The sequence below is a fragment of the Odocoileus virginianus genome, chromosome 23 (assembly GCF_023699985.2).
Source record: "Odocoileus virginianus isolate 20LAN1187 ecotype Illinois chromosome 23, Ovbor_1.2, whole genome shotgun sequence".
NCBI classification, from domain to species: Eukaryota; Metazoa; Chordata; class Mammalia; order Artiodactyla; family Cervidae; genus Odocoileus; species Odocoileus virginianus.
In genome coordinates this window covers 31,839,629-31,852,866 of record NC_069696.1, presented here as the reverse complement: position 1 = coordinate 31,852,866, position 13,238 = coordinate 31,839,629, and the positions used below count along the sequence as shown (strand labels likewise).

The window sequence follows — 13,238 nt, the reverse complement described above, 5'->3', positions numbered from 1 at the left end:
TTGAGTTATGTCATATTTGTGTATAAAAAAGTATTGGCAGGACAATGCATTCAGAGTAAAAAAATTTCTCAATTTCTAGATTACTCATCTACGTTAATTCTGACATAAAAACCATTACTTTATTGCTGAAATGTAGCCAGTAATTTTTTTATATAGTTTGTATTGAATTGGAAAATTATTGCATCTTTAAATAGATTGATTACTGAGCACATTGTCCCATTATTATAGCTAATTACTGTTGAGTGTATTTGATCTCACTTTAAGCAAAATGAATAATTAATTATTTCATTATTTTAAAATCAGAGCCAAGTTATTTTTAATTTTGCTTTAAGGAAGAACAACATGCTAATACATCTGCCAATTATGATGTGGAGCTGCTTCATCACAAAGATGCACATGTAGATTTCCTGAAAAGTGGTAAGTAAGAGACTTTGGAAAGTATTATTTTATAAGATCTAACAGGAAAACGTACTAACGGCTTTGAGAAGTTCTTGAGTGACTAACCTGATGACTTTAGTTCATCCCTTTGCAAACTTATCTGACAGTATCACCCATTAATGGCCATGGAACCTAGTGTTCTACTGAATATACTTTGGGAAAGATGAGGCTAATGGAACAAATACAGGTATACCTTGTTTTATCATGCTTTGCTTTAGCAGATGTATCTTTTTTTTTTTTTAAACAAATCAAATGTTTGTGGTAACGGGTTGAACAAATCTATTGGTGTCATTTTTTAATAGCACTTGCTCACTTCATGTCTCTGTGTCACATTTTGGTGATTCTCACAATATTTCAAGCTTTTTCATCATCACTCTATTTGTTATGGTGACCTGTGATTGATGATCTTTGATGTTGCTATTGTAATTGTTTTGGGGCACCACAAACTGTACCTATATAAGAAAGAGAACTTACCCATAAATGTTGTGTATGTTCTGACTGCTCCACAAACTGGCTGTTCCCTGTCTCTTTCCCTCTTCTTGGGCCGGCCTATTCCCTGAGACACAAAAATACTGATATTATTAGATTAGATAATCTCCAAGTCCATCCATGTTGCTGCAAATGTGTTATTTCATTCTTTTTAATGGCCAAGTAATACTCCTTGGTATGTATGTACCATACCTTCTTTATCCATTCATCTTCACTGGACATTTAGGTTCTTCTGTGTCTTGACTGTTATAAACAGTGCTGCAGTGAAAATTGGGTTGCATGTATCTTTCCGAATTAGTTTTCTCTAGGTATATGCCCAAGAGTCGGCCTCGCTGGATCATATGGTAGCTGTATTTTTAGTTTTTTAAAGAACCTCGATACTGTTCTCCATAATGTCTGTGTTAATTTGCATTCTTATCAACAGTGTAAGAGGGTTCCCTTTTCTTGTCAACCTCACCAACATTTATTGCTTGCAGATTTTTTTGATTATGGCCATTCTGATACCTTATTGTAGTTTTGATTTGCATTTCTCTAATAATTAACAATATTGAGCATCTTTTCATGTGCCTCTTGGCCATGTGTATATCATCTTTGGAGAAATGTCTCTTTAGGTCTTTTGCCCATTTTTTGATTGGATTTTTTATCTTTATATTCAGCTGCATGAGCATTTGTAAATTTTGGAGACTAATCCCTTGTCTATCACATCATTTTCAAATATTTTTTCCCATTCTGTGGGTCATCATTTCATTTTGTTTATGATTTCCTTTGCTGTGAAAAAGCTTTTGAGTTTAATTATGTCCCATTTGTTTATTTTTGTTTTAATTTTCATTATCTGGACATCTCTCACTTTAAATCAAAAGCTCAAAATGATTAACCTTAGTGAGGAAGGCATGTTGAAAGCCAAAATAGGCTGAAAGTGAGGCCTCTTGTGCCAAACAGTTAGCCAAGTTGTGAATGCAAAGGAAAAGTTCTTGAAGGAAAATTAAAAGTGCTACTTCAGTGAACAGAGAAATGATAAGAAAATGAAACAGCCTTATTGCTGACATGGAGAAGGTTACAGTGGTCTAGATAGAAGATTAGACTAGCCAGAATATTCCCTAAAGACAAAGCCTGATCCAGAGCAAAGCCTTCACTCTCTTTAATTCTGTGAAGGCTGAAAGAGATGAAGATACAGAAGAAAAGTTTGAAGCTAGCAGAGGCTGGTTCATGAGATTCAAGCAAAGAAACTCTATAACATACAAATGCAAGGTGAAGCAGCAACTGCTGATGTAGAAGCTGCAGCAAGTTATTCAGAAGATCGAGCTCAATAATCACTGAAGTTGGCTACACTAAACAACAGATTTTCAGTGTAGATTAGACAGCCTTCGATTGGAAGAAAATGCCATCTAGGACTCTCATGGCTAGAGAGAAGTCAGTGTCTGACTTCAAAGCTTCAGAGGAAAGGCAGACATTTTTATTAGGGGCTAATGCAACTGGTGACTTTAAGTTTAAGGCAATGCTTATTTACCATTCTGAAAATCCTAGGGCCCTTAGGAATTATGCTAAGTCTACTCCACCTGTGCTGTATCAGTGTAACAACAAAGCCTGGATAATAGCACATTGGTTGACACCATGGTTTACTGATTCTCAGTAACAACAGGCTCTACTGATTTTAAGCCCACTGTTGAAACCTACTACTCAGAGAAAAGGGTTTCTTTTAAAACGTGACTGCTCCTTGCACAGTACATCTGATCTCTCAAGAGTTCTGATAGAGACATACAGTGAGGTTAATGTTTTCGTGCCTACTAACACAACATCATTCTGCAGCACGTGGATGAAGGAGTAATTTTGACTTTCAGGCCTTGTATTTAGTCACTCAATCGTCGTTGACTTTTCAACCACATGGACTGTAGCCCATGAGGCTCATCTGTCCGTGGGATTTTTCCAGGCAAGAATACTGGAGTGGGTTGCCATTTCCTCCTCCAGGGGATCTTCCCGACACAGGGATCAAACCCACATCTCCTGCCTGCCTCTCCTACACTGGCAGGTGAATTCTTTACCACTTGAGCCATATGGGAAGCCCTTCAGAAGCCTTACTATTTAAGAAATATATTTTGTAGAACTATAATTGCCTTTGATAGTGATTCCTCTGATTGAGCTTGGCTAAAAATATTGAAAACCTTCTGAAAAAGATTTACCATTCTAGATGTTGTTAAGAACATTTATTGTTCCTGGGAAGAGGTCAAAATATGAACTTAACAGGAGTTTAGGAGAAGTTGATTCCAACCCTCTTGGATGACTTTGAGGAGTTTTAAGACTTGGTTGTCATTATTTTAATATCTGTTTACCCAACTCCATTAAAGCAAAAAGTGTTCACGTTATATCTCATATGTTTAACTTATAGACTCCTCGTTTTATTTTTTCTCTAATAAATTTTTTGGGATTCAGAACAATGAATTATGTATTTTAGATTCCTGAAGGTTTAGTTACATAACCACATTATGTTATTATTTAATGGTGTCAGAGGGAAACAGATGTAGATTCTTGAAATGTAAAAAATTGTGCTGTTGATTTTCAGTGTAATGAATAAAATGATTTAAGTTATTAATAACAAATTTGGAGGAAAATAAAGTATCTATTTTAATAATAACTAATAATCAAACTGAATATTTGGTGTTTTTCTAAGAGGCTTAGTAAAAAAGATGTTCTCCCACAGTCATTTTCTCTTATGAAGCTTAAACTCTTTCAGAAATCTTGGCACACACGTGAAGTTTGTGATCTGTTTAATAATCTTAATATTTCTCTAAATTATTTTTAAAGGTGATAACCATTTGAGTGGCAGCAGTAGAGAAGGCTCATTTAAAGAAACAATAACATTAAAGTGGTGCACACCACGGACAAATAACATTGGTAGGTACCTAAAAATAATTAAAAGTGAAAAGAATAAATCAAAAGGTTCTTATTAAGTAGTAGGTAGGGTTCATTTGTTTCTTCTTGAATTTTTGTTTTTCATTATTTTAGGGGCTCAAAGAACAAGTTTTTGTTTTTGCTTGTTTTTCTCATTTAATTGTAGAAATATTTCTTTATATTCTTTCAAGTCAGTATTTTCTTCTATTTCAGAATTACACTATTGCACTGGCGCTTACCGAATTTCACCTGTAGATGTAAATAGTAGACCTTCCTCCTGCCTTACTAATTTTCTTCTAAATGGTAACTTTCTTTATTTGTTTTTACTGAGATCATTACAAGTGAATCATTCAAATATGTGAAAATGTGAATTCTGGAAAAGCTTAAATATAGTCTATAACCATTTTATTTTCCAAAGCTGGTTTTGTTGGTTTCAATAGCTAAGTCTTGTCCAACTCTTACGACCCCTTGTACCGTAGCCCATCAGGCTCCTCTGTCCATGGGATTCTCCAGGCAAGAATATTGGAGTGGGTTGCCATTTCCTTCTCCAGGGGATCTTCCCTACCCAGGAATCGAACCCAGGTCTCCTGCATTGCAGGCAAATTCTTTACCAGCTGAGCTACGAGGGAAGCCCAAAGCTGTTTTAAAATTGTATAATTATAAATACCCTTTAACAGTTTTACTAATGTTTAAGAATAAGTTGACTTTATGTCTTTCAGACTGTTGTATCTAAGTAAATTTATTTAGTGTATTTTTTGGTATTTTTATTTTAAAAAATTGACATTTAGAGTCTTAAGTTGATTTTTTTTGGAAGATAGAATGATATAGATTATCTTGGCCTATTGAATTTTAAATTATATAAATGGACTTATTTCTCTTTACTATTCCTTTATCATAAATAAACATTCTATTTTCAGTAATATACGATGTGATTCTTAGAGATATAACTTTAAATCTGTGGTTTAAATCTGTGGTTAAATCTTGAGTTAAAAAAAAATTTTTTTAAGCCGAATTATTGAATTCCATTTGCTAAATCTAAATTCCAGTGACTCCTTTGGTGATTCTTATAATAACTAGGTTTTGGAACCACTGTAGTTACTCTGCCTTTATCATAAAGTTAATTCAGTTGTTCTGTTAAACACAGTTTGATTATCAGATTAGGTAAAGTCCAGATTAAACAACATTTGGTCATTTAAAATAGAAAGTAGTAACAGTAACTATGTTGATAGGGAGGTATTGTAGAAATGAATTAAGACTGGCTTTCTCCCTAAAATGATTTTTAGCTTTGATAATCTGAGGGTTATATAAGAGTTGTCCCACCTTTTTCTTGACATTCGGAAAAAAATTTTTATATAAACTTGTAACTGAAGGAAACCAAACATACCAGAGACCACTATACTTATTCTGGAAAACTGTGCTACACACCTGTGTAAGCTCGGAGTAACCAAGAGAAGGCTGAGGCTAGCATTCAAAGTTTTAGAACTTCATATGAAGATAGACTGACTTAGCAATGTTAGTTACAATGTGAGGGGCAATAAGTAAAATGAAAAATCTAGATGTCAATCTTATGGGAAAAATTAAGAGCTACTTGAATTCCATCACTGATAAGAGTAATCTTGTTTTTAACAGGCCGTTCTGTTTTATTGGAACAACCACGAAAGTCAGGTTCCAAAGTTATTAGTCATATGCTTAGTAGCCACGGAGGAGAGATTTTTTTGCACGTTCTTAGCAGTTCTCGATCCATTCTAGAAGATCCACCTTCAATTAGTGAAGGATGTGGAGGAAGAGTTACCGACTACCGGATTACAGTAAGACTCTAATATTTATAAATTTTGAGTTGATCATTCAGCAAACATGTAGAGGACCTATTGTATGCTAAGACCTGTAGCAGAAGTTTAGAGAAGTTGAATTTTTATTATTATTTTAATTAGGTGAATTTCCTGCAGTACTTGATCAAAAGAGCTATTTATCACTGTGTCATCTTCCCCATGTATTCAGTGTATGCTGAGATGTATATGGATAGCATTGACAGGATGTAATTATAGGAAAGAATGGAAATTGATTTGAACTAATACCTTAGACTGAATTTTAATTTCTAGTAACTTAAGTGCCAAGCTTGGATTCTGCTACTTTGAAATAACACTGTCAATTTTTGTGTTATTGATAGGTACATACAGGGCAATTGGGTCTATTTTTGATAGAGACTGTATTGTTCTGATTTGAATTTTTCACTCCCTACCCATCTATTATATTGGATATTTCATGACTGTCAACTTTTTAAGGTGGTTATAACAAATGTGAATGTGAACAATTAAATGTAAATTACCTATAATTCCATCATTAAAGATAAACACTGTTAACATTTTGATGTTGTTATAATTTTTAAGTAGAATGGTATTTTAATGTGATGAACTTATTCTTTTATCTGCATATAATAGAAAAGAGATATGTTATAGATGTGAAGAAAAAATGAGTGGTTTTAAAAAGTGGAAGAAGCCATGAATGTATTTATGTTTGAGGCTTTCTTAATCTCCATTGAATAAAGGCTGGATTTCATGTTCAAAAAGAAAGGAAAAAATTAGTGTGTGGAGGGTGGGCTGCTAGAGAAAATGTTTTGTTGTATATCACAGGACAGAAGACATCAGGGGAACAGACTGTTACATGTAATCCACACTGAAACACTAGAAAATAGTTTCTAATTTTATCTTATTTGGTTATCATTAGGATTTTGGTGAATTTATGAGGGAAAACAGATTAACTCCTTTTCTAGACCCCAGATATAAAATCGATGGAAGTCTTGAGATCCCTTTGGAACGAGCGAAAGATCAGTTAGAAAAGCACACCCGTTACTGGCCTATGATTATTTCACAAACCACCATTTTTAATATGCAAGCGGTAAGTGTGAAATTGTTTTTCTTTTGGATTAATGATATATCATTTATTGATAACATTTATCAAGCAAAAAATAAAATTATATGAGTTTGTTACAGTTAAACAATAGAAAATGGAAATGATAGTAATAGCTTAGCTCTCCATGGTGATGTTTAAAATCAATTCAAGTTCTGTCTAGATGCTTTGATACTTGTTTTTCATGACAGATTTTCTTTTTCTCTCCTTTTTTTGGGAATCTTACAGGTAGTTCCATTAGCCAGTGTTATTGTGAAAGAGTCTTTGACAGAAGAAGATGTGTTAAACTGTCAAAAAACAATATACAACTTAGTTGATATGGAAAGAAAAAACGATCCTCTGCCTATTTCCACAGTTGGTACAAGAGGAAAAGGCCCTAAAAGGTAGGTTTTTTCTTTCTTTCTCATATATCACATTTACTTGAGGCTTATTGGTTTGTTTGTGGGTTTTTTTGCTAACTTATTCCACATGTAAATTATGTGTTTGGGAGTGTGTATCTACACATACATAGGATTAAGGTGAAATTATAAAAAACATAAAATAGATGAATTAGACACATTATCAGTTAGAATTGCACCACTGGAAGAGAAAGGAAGCCCATGTTTAATTATCTCTTTTAACTTCATCATTAACAAGTGACACTTGGATATTATTTAAAGAGTATTTTGTAAGGACATTATTTTTAAATCTTTACTTTAGAGATGAGCAGTACCGTATCATGTGGAATGAATTAGAAACCCTTGTCAGAGCCCATATCAACAATTCCGAGAAACATCAAAGAGTCTTGGAATGTCTAATGGCATGTAGAAGCAAACCCCCAGAAGAAGAAGAACGAAAGAAACGAGGAAGAAAGAGGGAGGACAAAGAGGACAAGTCAGAGAAAGCAGTGAAAGATTATGAACAGGAGAAATCCTGGCAAGATTCTGAGAGGTGATTTGTTGATATTAACATAGTTCGCGTGGTGGCTTCTATCATATGACATTCTATATGTAACACATTTGAACATTCAGACCTTATTTATAGTAATGTATTTAATGTGTTTATTGATTTTATAGCTGTTATTTTATTATTCTTCAAATCTGGAAGGTCTTTCTTGGCCTTAAAAGAGGTTTTTTTTTTTCTTTTTTTGCTATTTAACAGCAAAGGTAGTGTTTAATTCTTCCTAATTAACTTATGAAAATCATAATACATGATTTTTGTTATCAGTAATTGCTTTTATGTGTTATGCACACTGGCATAAGATCCCTACCCTGGAAGGATGAACAGTGTTTGTAGAGATTGACCAAGTAAGTGAACAATTTATAACAAAATCTGAAAGACGCTGCTATAAAAATAAGCATAGGAAAAACACTTGAAAGCACAGAAGATCATAGTCCTATTCTGGAAACCTTCCTCATTTGTCAGGTTAAATTTGAAAAAAAACAAAAAATAATAAACATTTATAAATAAAAAATATGATGTATTAGTTGGATTCATCTTCTGCCTCCTTGCCAGAAATCAGGCAAAGAGCCAGGTAACTATCGTAATGGCAATAGTTAAAAGCAGAACTTACATGAAAAATTTCAGACATATGCAGCAGTAGAACAGTCACCTATTACCTGCTTTAAGTAGTTAATCAATTTGTAGCAGACCTCATTTCATATATATCCACATCCATTCCCCTCACCATCACCACCCTCTACTTTCCCCATGTGAATATTTTGAAGCTAATACTGAAAAGTATTAGCTTCATTCATAAGTATTATTTCATTCATAAGTAGGCAGAACACTTTTATTCTCTTTGGCCTTAGAAATTCACTTCTTCCTTAGGGCTGCTGAGTTTCTGACACAAAATTGTCTTGCTTTAAGAAGAGGAGGGAAGAGTATTCTCATTCTGATCCCATTGATCTTCAAACATGAAATTCAAGATAAGCCTGGAGTTAAGTTCCTAACTTATGGAACATAAATATATTTTCACAGTACATAAACTAGTGGGAACAAATTCTAGTCGATTTCTTAATCTTAGTTCTAATTTGAAATAGTGTTTTGTCCATATCTTTAGAAAAATTAAAATTGTGGATTATTTTCCAAAGATCACATTATTTCTGATCTTTTGCATTTTACCTTCCTAAATTCCCCCCTCCCCTTCTTTTTTACAATTTTAGCGCCATTTTATAGCCAACAACATTACTGAATAATGACACTAAGATGAAGAAAAAGGAAAAGTTTTATTTATATTCATTAAGTTCTCTTACCTGATTGTAGACTGAGGGATAGCTTCTGATTTGTTCCTGATTTGTTCCTAGACTTATGTTGTGAGAGCAGATATCTTAATAAGGCTGATTTGCAAAGTCTAGTTTAATTACTGAGCCGTTTAGATTTCTAAGAATGTAAACTTGTAAAGTTTCTTTTTAATGTGTAAGTTTTTATTATTTGTCCCTCTGAAAGATTAAAAGGAATCTTAGAACGTGGGAAAGAAGAGCTGGCTGAAGCTGAGATTATAAAAGATTCACCTGATTCCCCAGAACCTCCAAATAAAAAGCCTCTTGTTGAGATGGATGAAACTCCACCAGTAGAAAAATCAAAAGGTAAGGCAGAACTGTGGTAACTAGGTAAAAAGTTTTCCAATTTAGTTCTGTTGTACAGAGTCCTCTATATTTTGTGTGAGGAAGAGCTGCTCACGGCTCCTGATGTCACTTCAGTTCAGTTCAGTTACTCAGTCATGTCTGACTCTTTGCAACCCCAGTACGCCAGGCCTCCCTATCCATCACCAACTCCCAGAACTTGCTTAAACTCATGTCCATCAAGTTGGTGATGCCACCCAACCATCTCGTTCTCTGTCGTCCCCTTCTCCTCCTGCCTTCAACCTTTCCTAGCATCAGGGTCTTTTCTAAGGAGTCAGTTCTTCGCATCAGATGGCCCAAGGATTGGAGCTTCAACTTCAGCATCAGTGCTTCCAGTGAATATTCAGGACTGATTTCCTTTAGGACTGACTGGTTGGATTTCCTTGCAGTCCAAGGGACTCTCAAGAGTCTTTTCCAACACAATAGTTCAAAAGCATCAGTTCTTTGGCGCTCAGCTTTCTTTATGGTCCAACTCTCACATCCTTACATGACTACTGGAAAAACCATAGCTTTGACTTGATGGACCTTTGTCAGCAAAGTAATGTCTCTGCTTTTAAATATGCTGTCTAGGTTGGTCATAGCTTTTTATTGTAGGCCTTAGTTATCTTGAAGGTAAACTAAATTCAATTTTTTCAGGGTAAATGGGAAATGGTATGACAAAGGACTGGGTTTTTAACCACTGTACCCTTACTAATACAGAAAGACCTCAAGGCTGGCTAGGTTACAGTTATTGTTACCTCATCCTACAGAGGTTTGTTTGTTTTTTTATGTACTACTATTGTAGTATATATTGTAATACATCTTAATATTCTCCAGTTTACTAGTTTCTTTGAAATCAGAGTTAGAAGCAATCTTATCAAATTTGTCTTTCAGGCATTTGCCAGGGTACCTGGAAAATAATAGGCTTTAAATAAATGTCTCTTGGTAAATTATCCTGTTACTCATATGCCACTGCTGATTAGGATGCAGTTAATTTAGGTTTATTCTAAACAGTGCTTCAACATTGTTTGGAAAATACAACTCTAAAAATTATTAGTAGTAACAAAATGTTGCAGGCAGCTGAAACATGTATTAGTAAGAGAATGACTTAAATGATGGTGTGTCCATAGGGTGGAATTTATAAAGCCCTAGAATTACTATTGTCACAAATGTCTACTCTTCCCTCTCACTAATGAATATCATTTCATATTTTAACTTAGATAACTACTTTTTCAGGAAAGACTTCCCTCACCTCCTTTCACATTATCTGTGTTCTTTTTGATGATTGCCATTCTGACAGTTGTGAGGAGATACCTTATTGTGGTTTTGATTTACCTTTCCCTGATGACTGAGGATATTGAACATCTTCTCATGTGCCTGTTGGCTGTCTGCATTTCCTCTTTGGAAAAATGCACATTCAGGTCTTCTGCCCATTTTTAAATTGGGTTGTTTGTTTTTTTGATGTCGAGTTGTGAGAGCTGTTTATATATTTTGGATATTAACCCCTTACTGGTCATATCAATTGCAAGTATTATATCCCATTCAGTAGGTTTTCATTTTATTTTATTGATGGTTTCCTTTGCTGTGCAGAATCTTTTAAATTTAATTAGGTTTCATTTGTTTATTGTTCCTTTTGCTTTAGGGGACAGATCAGAAAAAAATCATTGCATGATTTATTTCAAAGAGTATTCTGTCTGTGTTTTCCTCTAGGAGTTTTATGGTTAATGGTCTTACATTTAGGTCTTTAATCCATTTTGAGTTTATTTTTGTATATGGTGTTAGGGAATGTTTTTTGCCTCTTCATATTGTACAGAAAAGAGTTAACTAGAGCAGGCCGGAGGCTGTCATCATTAGAAAAGCCTGCTTGCATGTTTGGCCCTTGGCTGATATCTGGGAATATGGCTTTCAAAATTTTCCCCAAATGATGAAGTTACATCTGAATTAAACACCTGCTTTTCTTCTGGGAGTCTGGAATTTTGGTAGTTGTAGTTAGGAAGAAAATGCATATATGCCCAGCCTCTATAAAAACTTGGAACTCTTGAATCTTAATTTTCTGTGCTTTTCTGAAATATTGTACACACATGGCTGCATTTTTGCTGCTGGAGGGAGTATGCACTCTGTATGAACCCTCATGGGAAGGAGAGAACATGGAAAGCCTGCAGATGGATTTCTCTAGTCTTTGCCTATTGTGTCTTTCTGCCACACTGGGCTGGCTGTGTTCTTACTGTGCTGATGTAATGATTCTTAGCTATGACTGTAACTTTAATTTTAGTTACTTGAGTCCTTCTAGCAAATCACTGAACTCTAGTAGGTGGTCTTGGAGATCCCTAAACACAAATTTTAGAATAAAAGGAAGATGATATTGCTTAAATTCACATAAAGTGAACAAGAACTAGGGGTAAATTTGTAAACTTTGAAGTAATGAATTGTTCTGCTTTCTTTCTCTTCTTTCAAATATTATACCAGGGCCAGTGTCCTTATTATCATTATGGAGTAATAGAATCAACACTGCCAATTCCAGAAAGCATCAGGAGTTTGCTGGACGTTTGAACTCTGTTAATAACAGAGCTGAGTTATATCAACATCTTAAAGAGGAAAATGGGTTTGTATTAATTATTGTAGAAATAGTTTTGTTAATTGCCTTATTATAATAAGTTTAAAAAATAAACACTGCCTGTTTTTTGTGTTCAGCAGTTTTGATAATGTTGCTTAAAAAGAGGAAAAAAATCACTTTCTTAAATTTTTGGTGCTTGTAAGAGACCTGATACTGTTTATTGTAACCATGAATGTTCAGTAAACATCATAGAGAGAAAATCATAAAGAAAACTTAGTGTGTAGCACTGACACTTGTATAGAATGACAGGGAGAAACTATTTTCCTAGTAAGTAGTACAGTATTAGGAATATTGAGTTTAATTGAATAAATCCAAAATCTACAAATAATTGAAGATTTATTAAGATAAATATAAAATAATTTAAACGGTTATTTTAATTGCTTTTTTAGAAGAAATTCTCTTAAAAATGTATTGATAAAGAAATTTCTTCAGTAGAAAAGGAAATAAATTCTTGTCTAAATGGTGGAGATTTTTTCCTGTAGTTTTACTTTGAGCAGTATAGTGAAAAAAAACCAGTGGCCTTTGAAATGAAAGCTTGGGAGTCACATGATCTCTCTGGGCCTCCCTCAGTTTCACCCATTTGCGCAAAACAAGGAAGTTTAACCATGGGGAACCCTCAAGTTAGTCCTTTTCTAAAGTGCTTATATTCTTCTGTTCTGTGACTATATTAGATTTTAATTTCATTTAAAAGTTAGATAAGGAGAAAAAATATGGGTAGTTAATGAATATTTTATTTTACCAGCACTTTTCTCCCCTCCTATTTTTCAGAATGGAGACAACAGAAAATGGAAAAGCCAGCCGGCAGTAAAGAGTGACTTGAGCAATTGAATTTAGTATCCTGCATAGATATTTTGAATGGAATTTGATATAAGAACTTTTACAGCAAGATTGTATAGCTATGTTGCCTGGACTGGTTTTTACATTTTTAAAATATTTCAACTAACTTTATCTTTTTTGTATTAATTGTAAAATTGGCACATATGTCAAAAATATACATTTGTCCTCCCAAATTAAACGAATTTATTTTATGGTAGAGGGTGTTCCCTCTAGAAATGTTTTTTAAAAAATTCTTAGGCTTCTCTTTGCCAAATAAAACTATTAAAATATCTAAACTGCAAAATATGAGAGTGTTCTTTTAAGTAAAAGATTATATTCATATAATGGCTGACAGTTTTGAGAAATTTTTAAGAAATTTTAACAATTTGGGTGATATTTACAATATTGCCTATGAATCTGCAACATATGCAGTGCTTTTCCATAAACTACTGTTTTTGTTTGCTTATTTTGTATTTTATTTTAGATTATTTTGTGTGTGTGTGTGT

At 33.8% G+C, this 13,238-nt stretch overlaps 1 protein-coding gene across 5 annotated transcripts in view; it reads left to right on the top strand.

Moving 5' to 3' along the window:
- INTS13 (integrator complex subunit 13) overlaps nucleotides 1-13,028 on the top strand; it is a 29,170-nt gene extending 16,142 nt beyond the window's left edge. For 3 of the 5 annotated variants that reach the window (XM_070453826.1, XM_070453825.1, XM_020907002.2), the window contains exons 8-17: nucleotides 333-417; nucleotides 3,727-3,816; nucleotides 4,027-4,116; nucleotides 5,443-5,621; nucleotides 6,538-6,708; nucleotides 6,949-7,103; nucleotides 7,420-7,650; nucleotides 9,148-9,287; nucleotides 11,769-11,904; nucleotides 12,685-13,028. In XM_070453826.1, the coding sequence (XP_070309927.1) occupies nucleotides 333-417; nucleotides 3,727-3,816; nucleotides 4,027-4,116; nucleotides 5,443-5,621; nucleotides 6,538-6,708; nucleotides 6,949-7,103; nucleotides 7,420-7,650; nucleotides 9,148-9,287; nucleotides 11,769-11,904; nucleotides 12,685-12,724 (1,317 nt within the window). In that variant the 3' untranslated portion in view covers nucleotides 12,725-13,028. Of the gene's footprint in view, nucleotides 1-332; nucleotides 418-3,726; nucleotides 3,817-4,026; nucleotides 4,117-5,442; nucleotides 5,622-6,537; nucleotides 6,709-6,948; nucleotides 7,104-7,419; nucleotides 7,651-8,529; nucleotides 8,925-9,147; nucleotides 9,288-11,768; nucleotides 11,905-12,684 lie in introns of those variants that run through there. The other 2 variants (XM_020907003.2, XM_020907004.2) reach the window with 2 other exon arrangements.
- The last annotated feature ends 210 nt before the right edge of the window (nucleotides 13,029-13,238 follow it).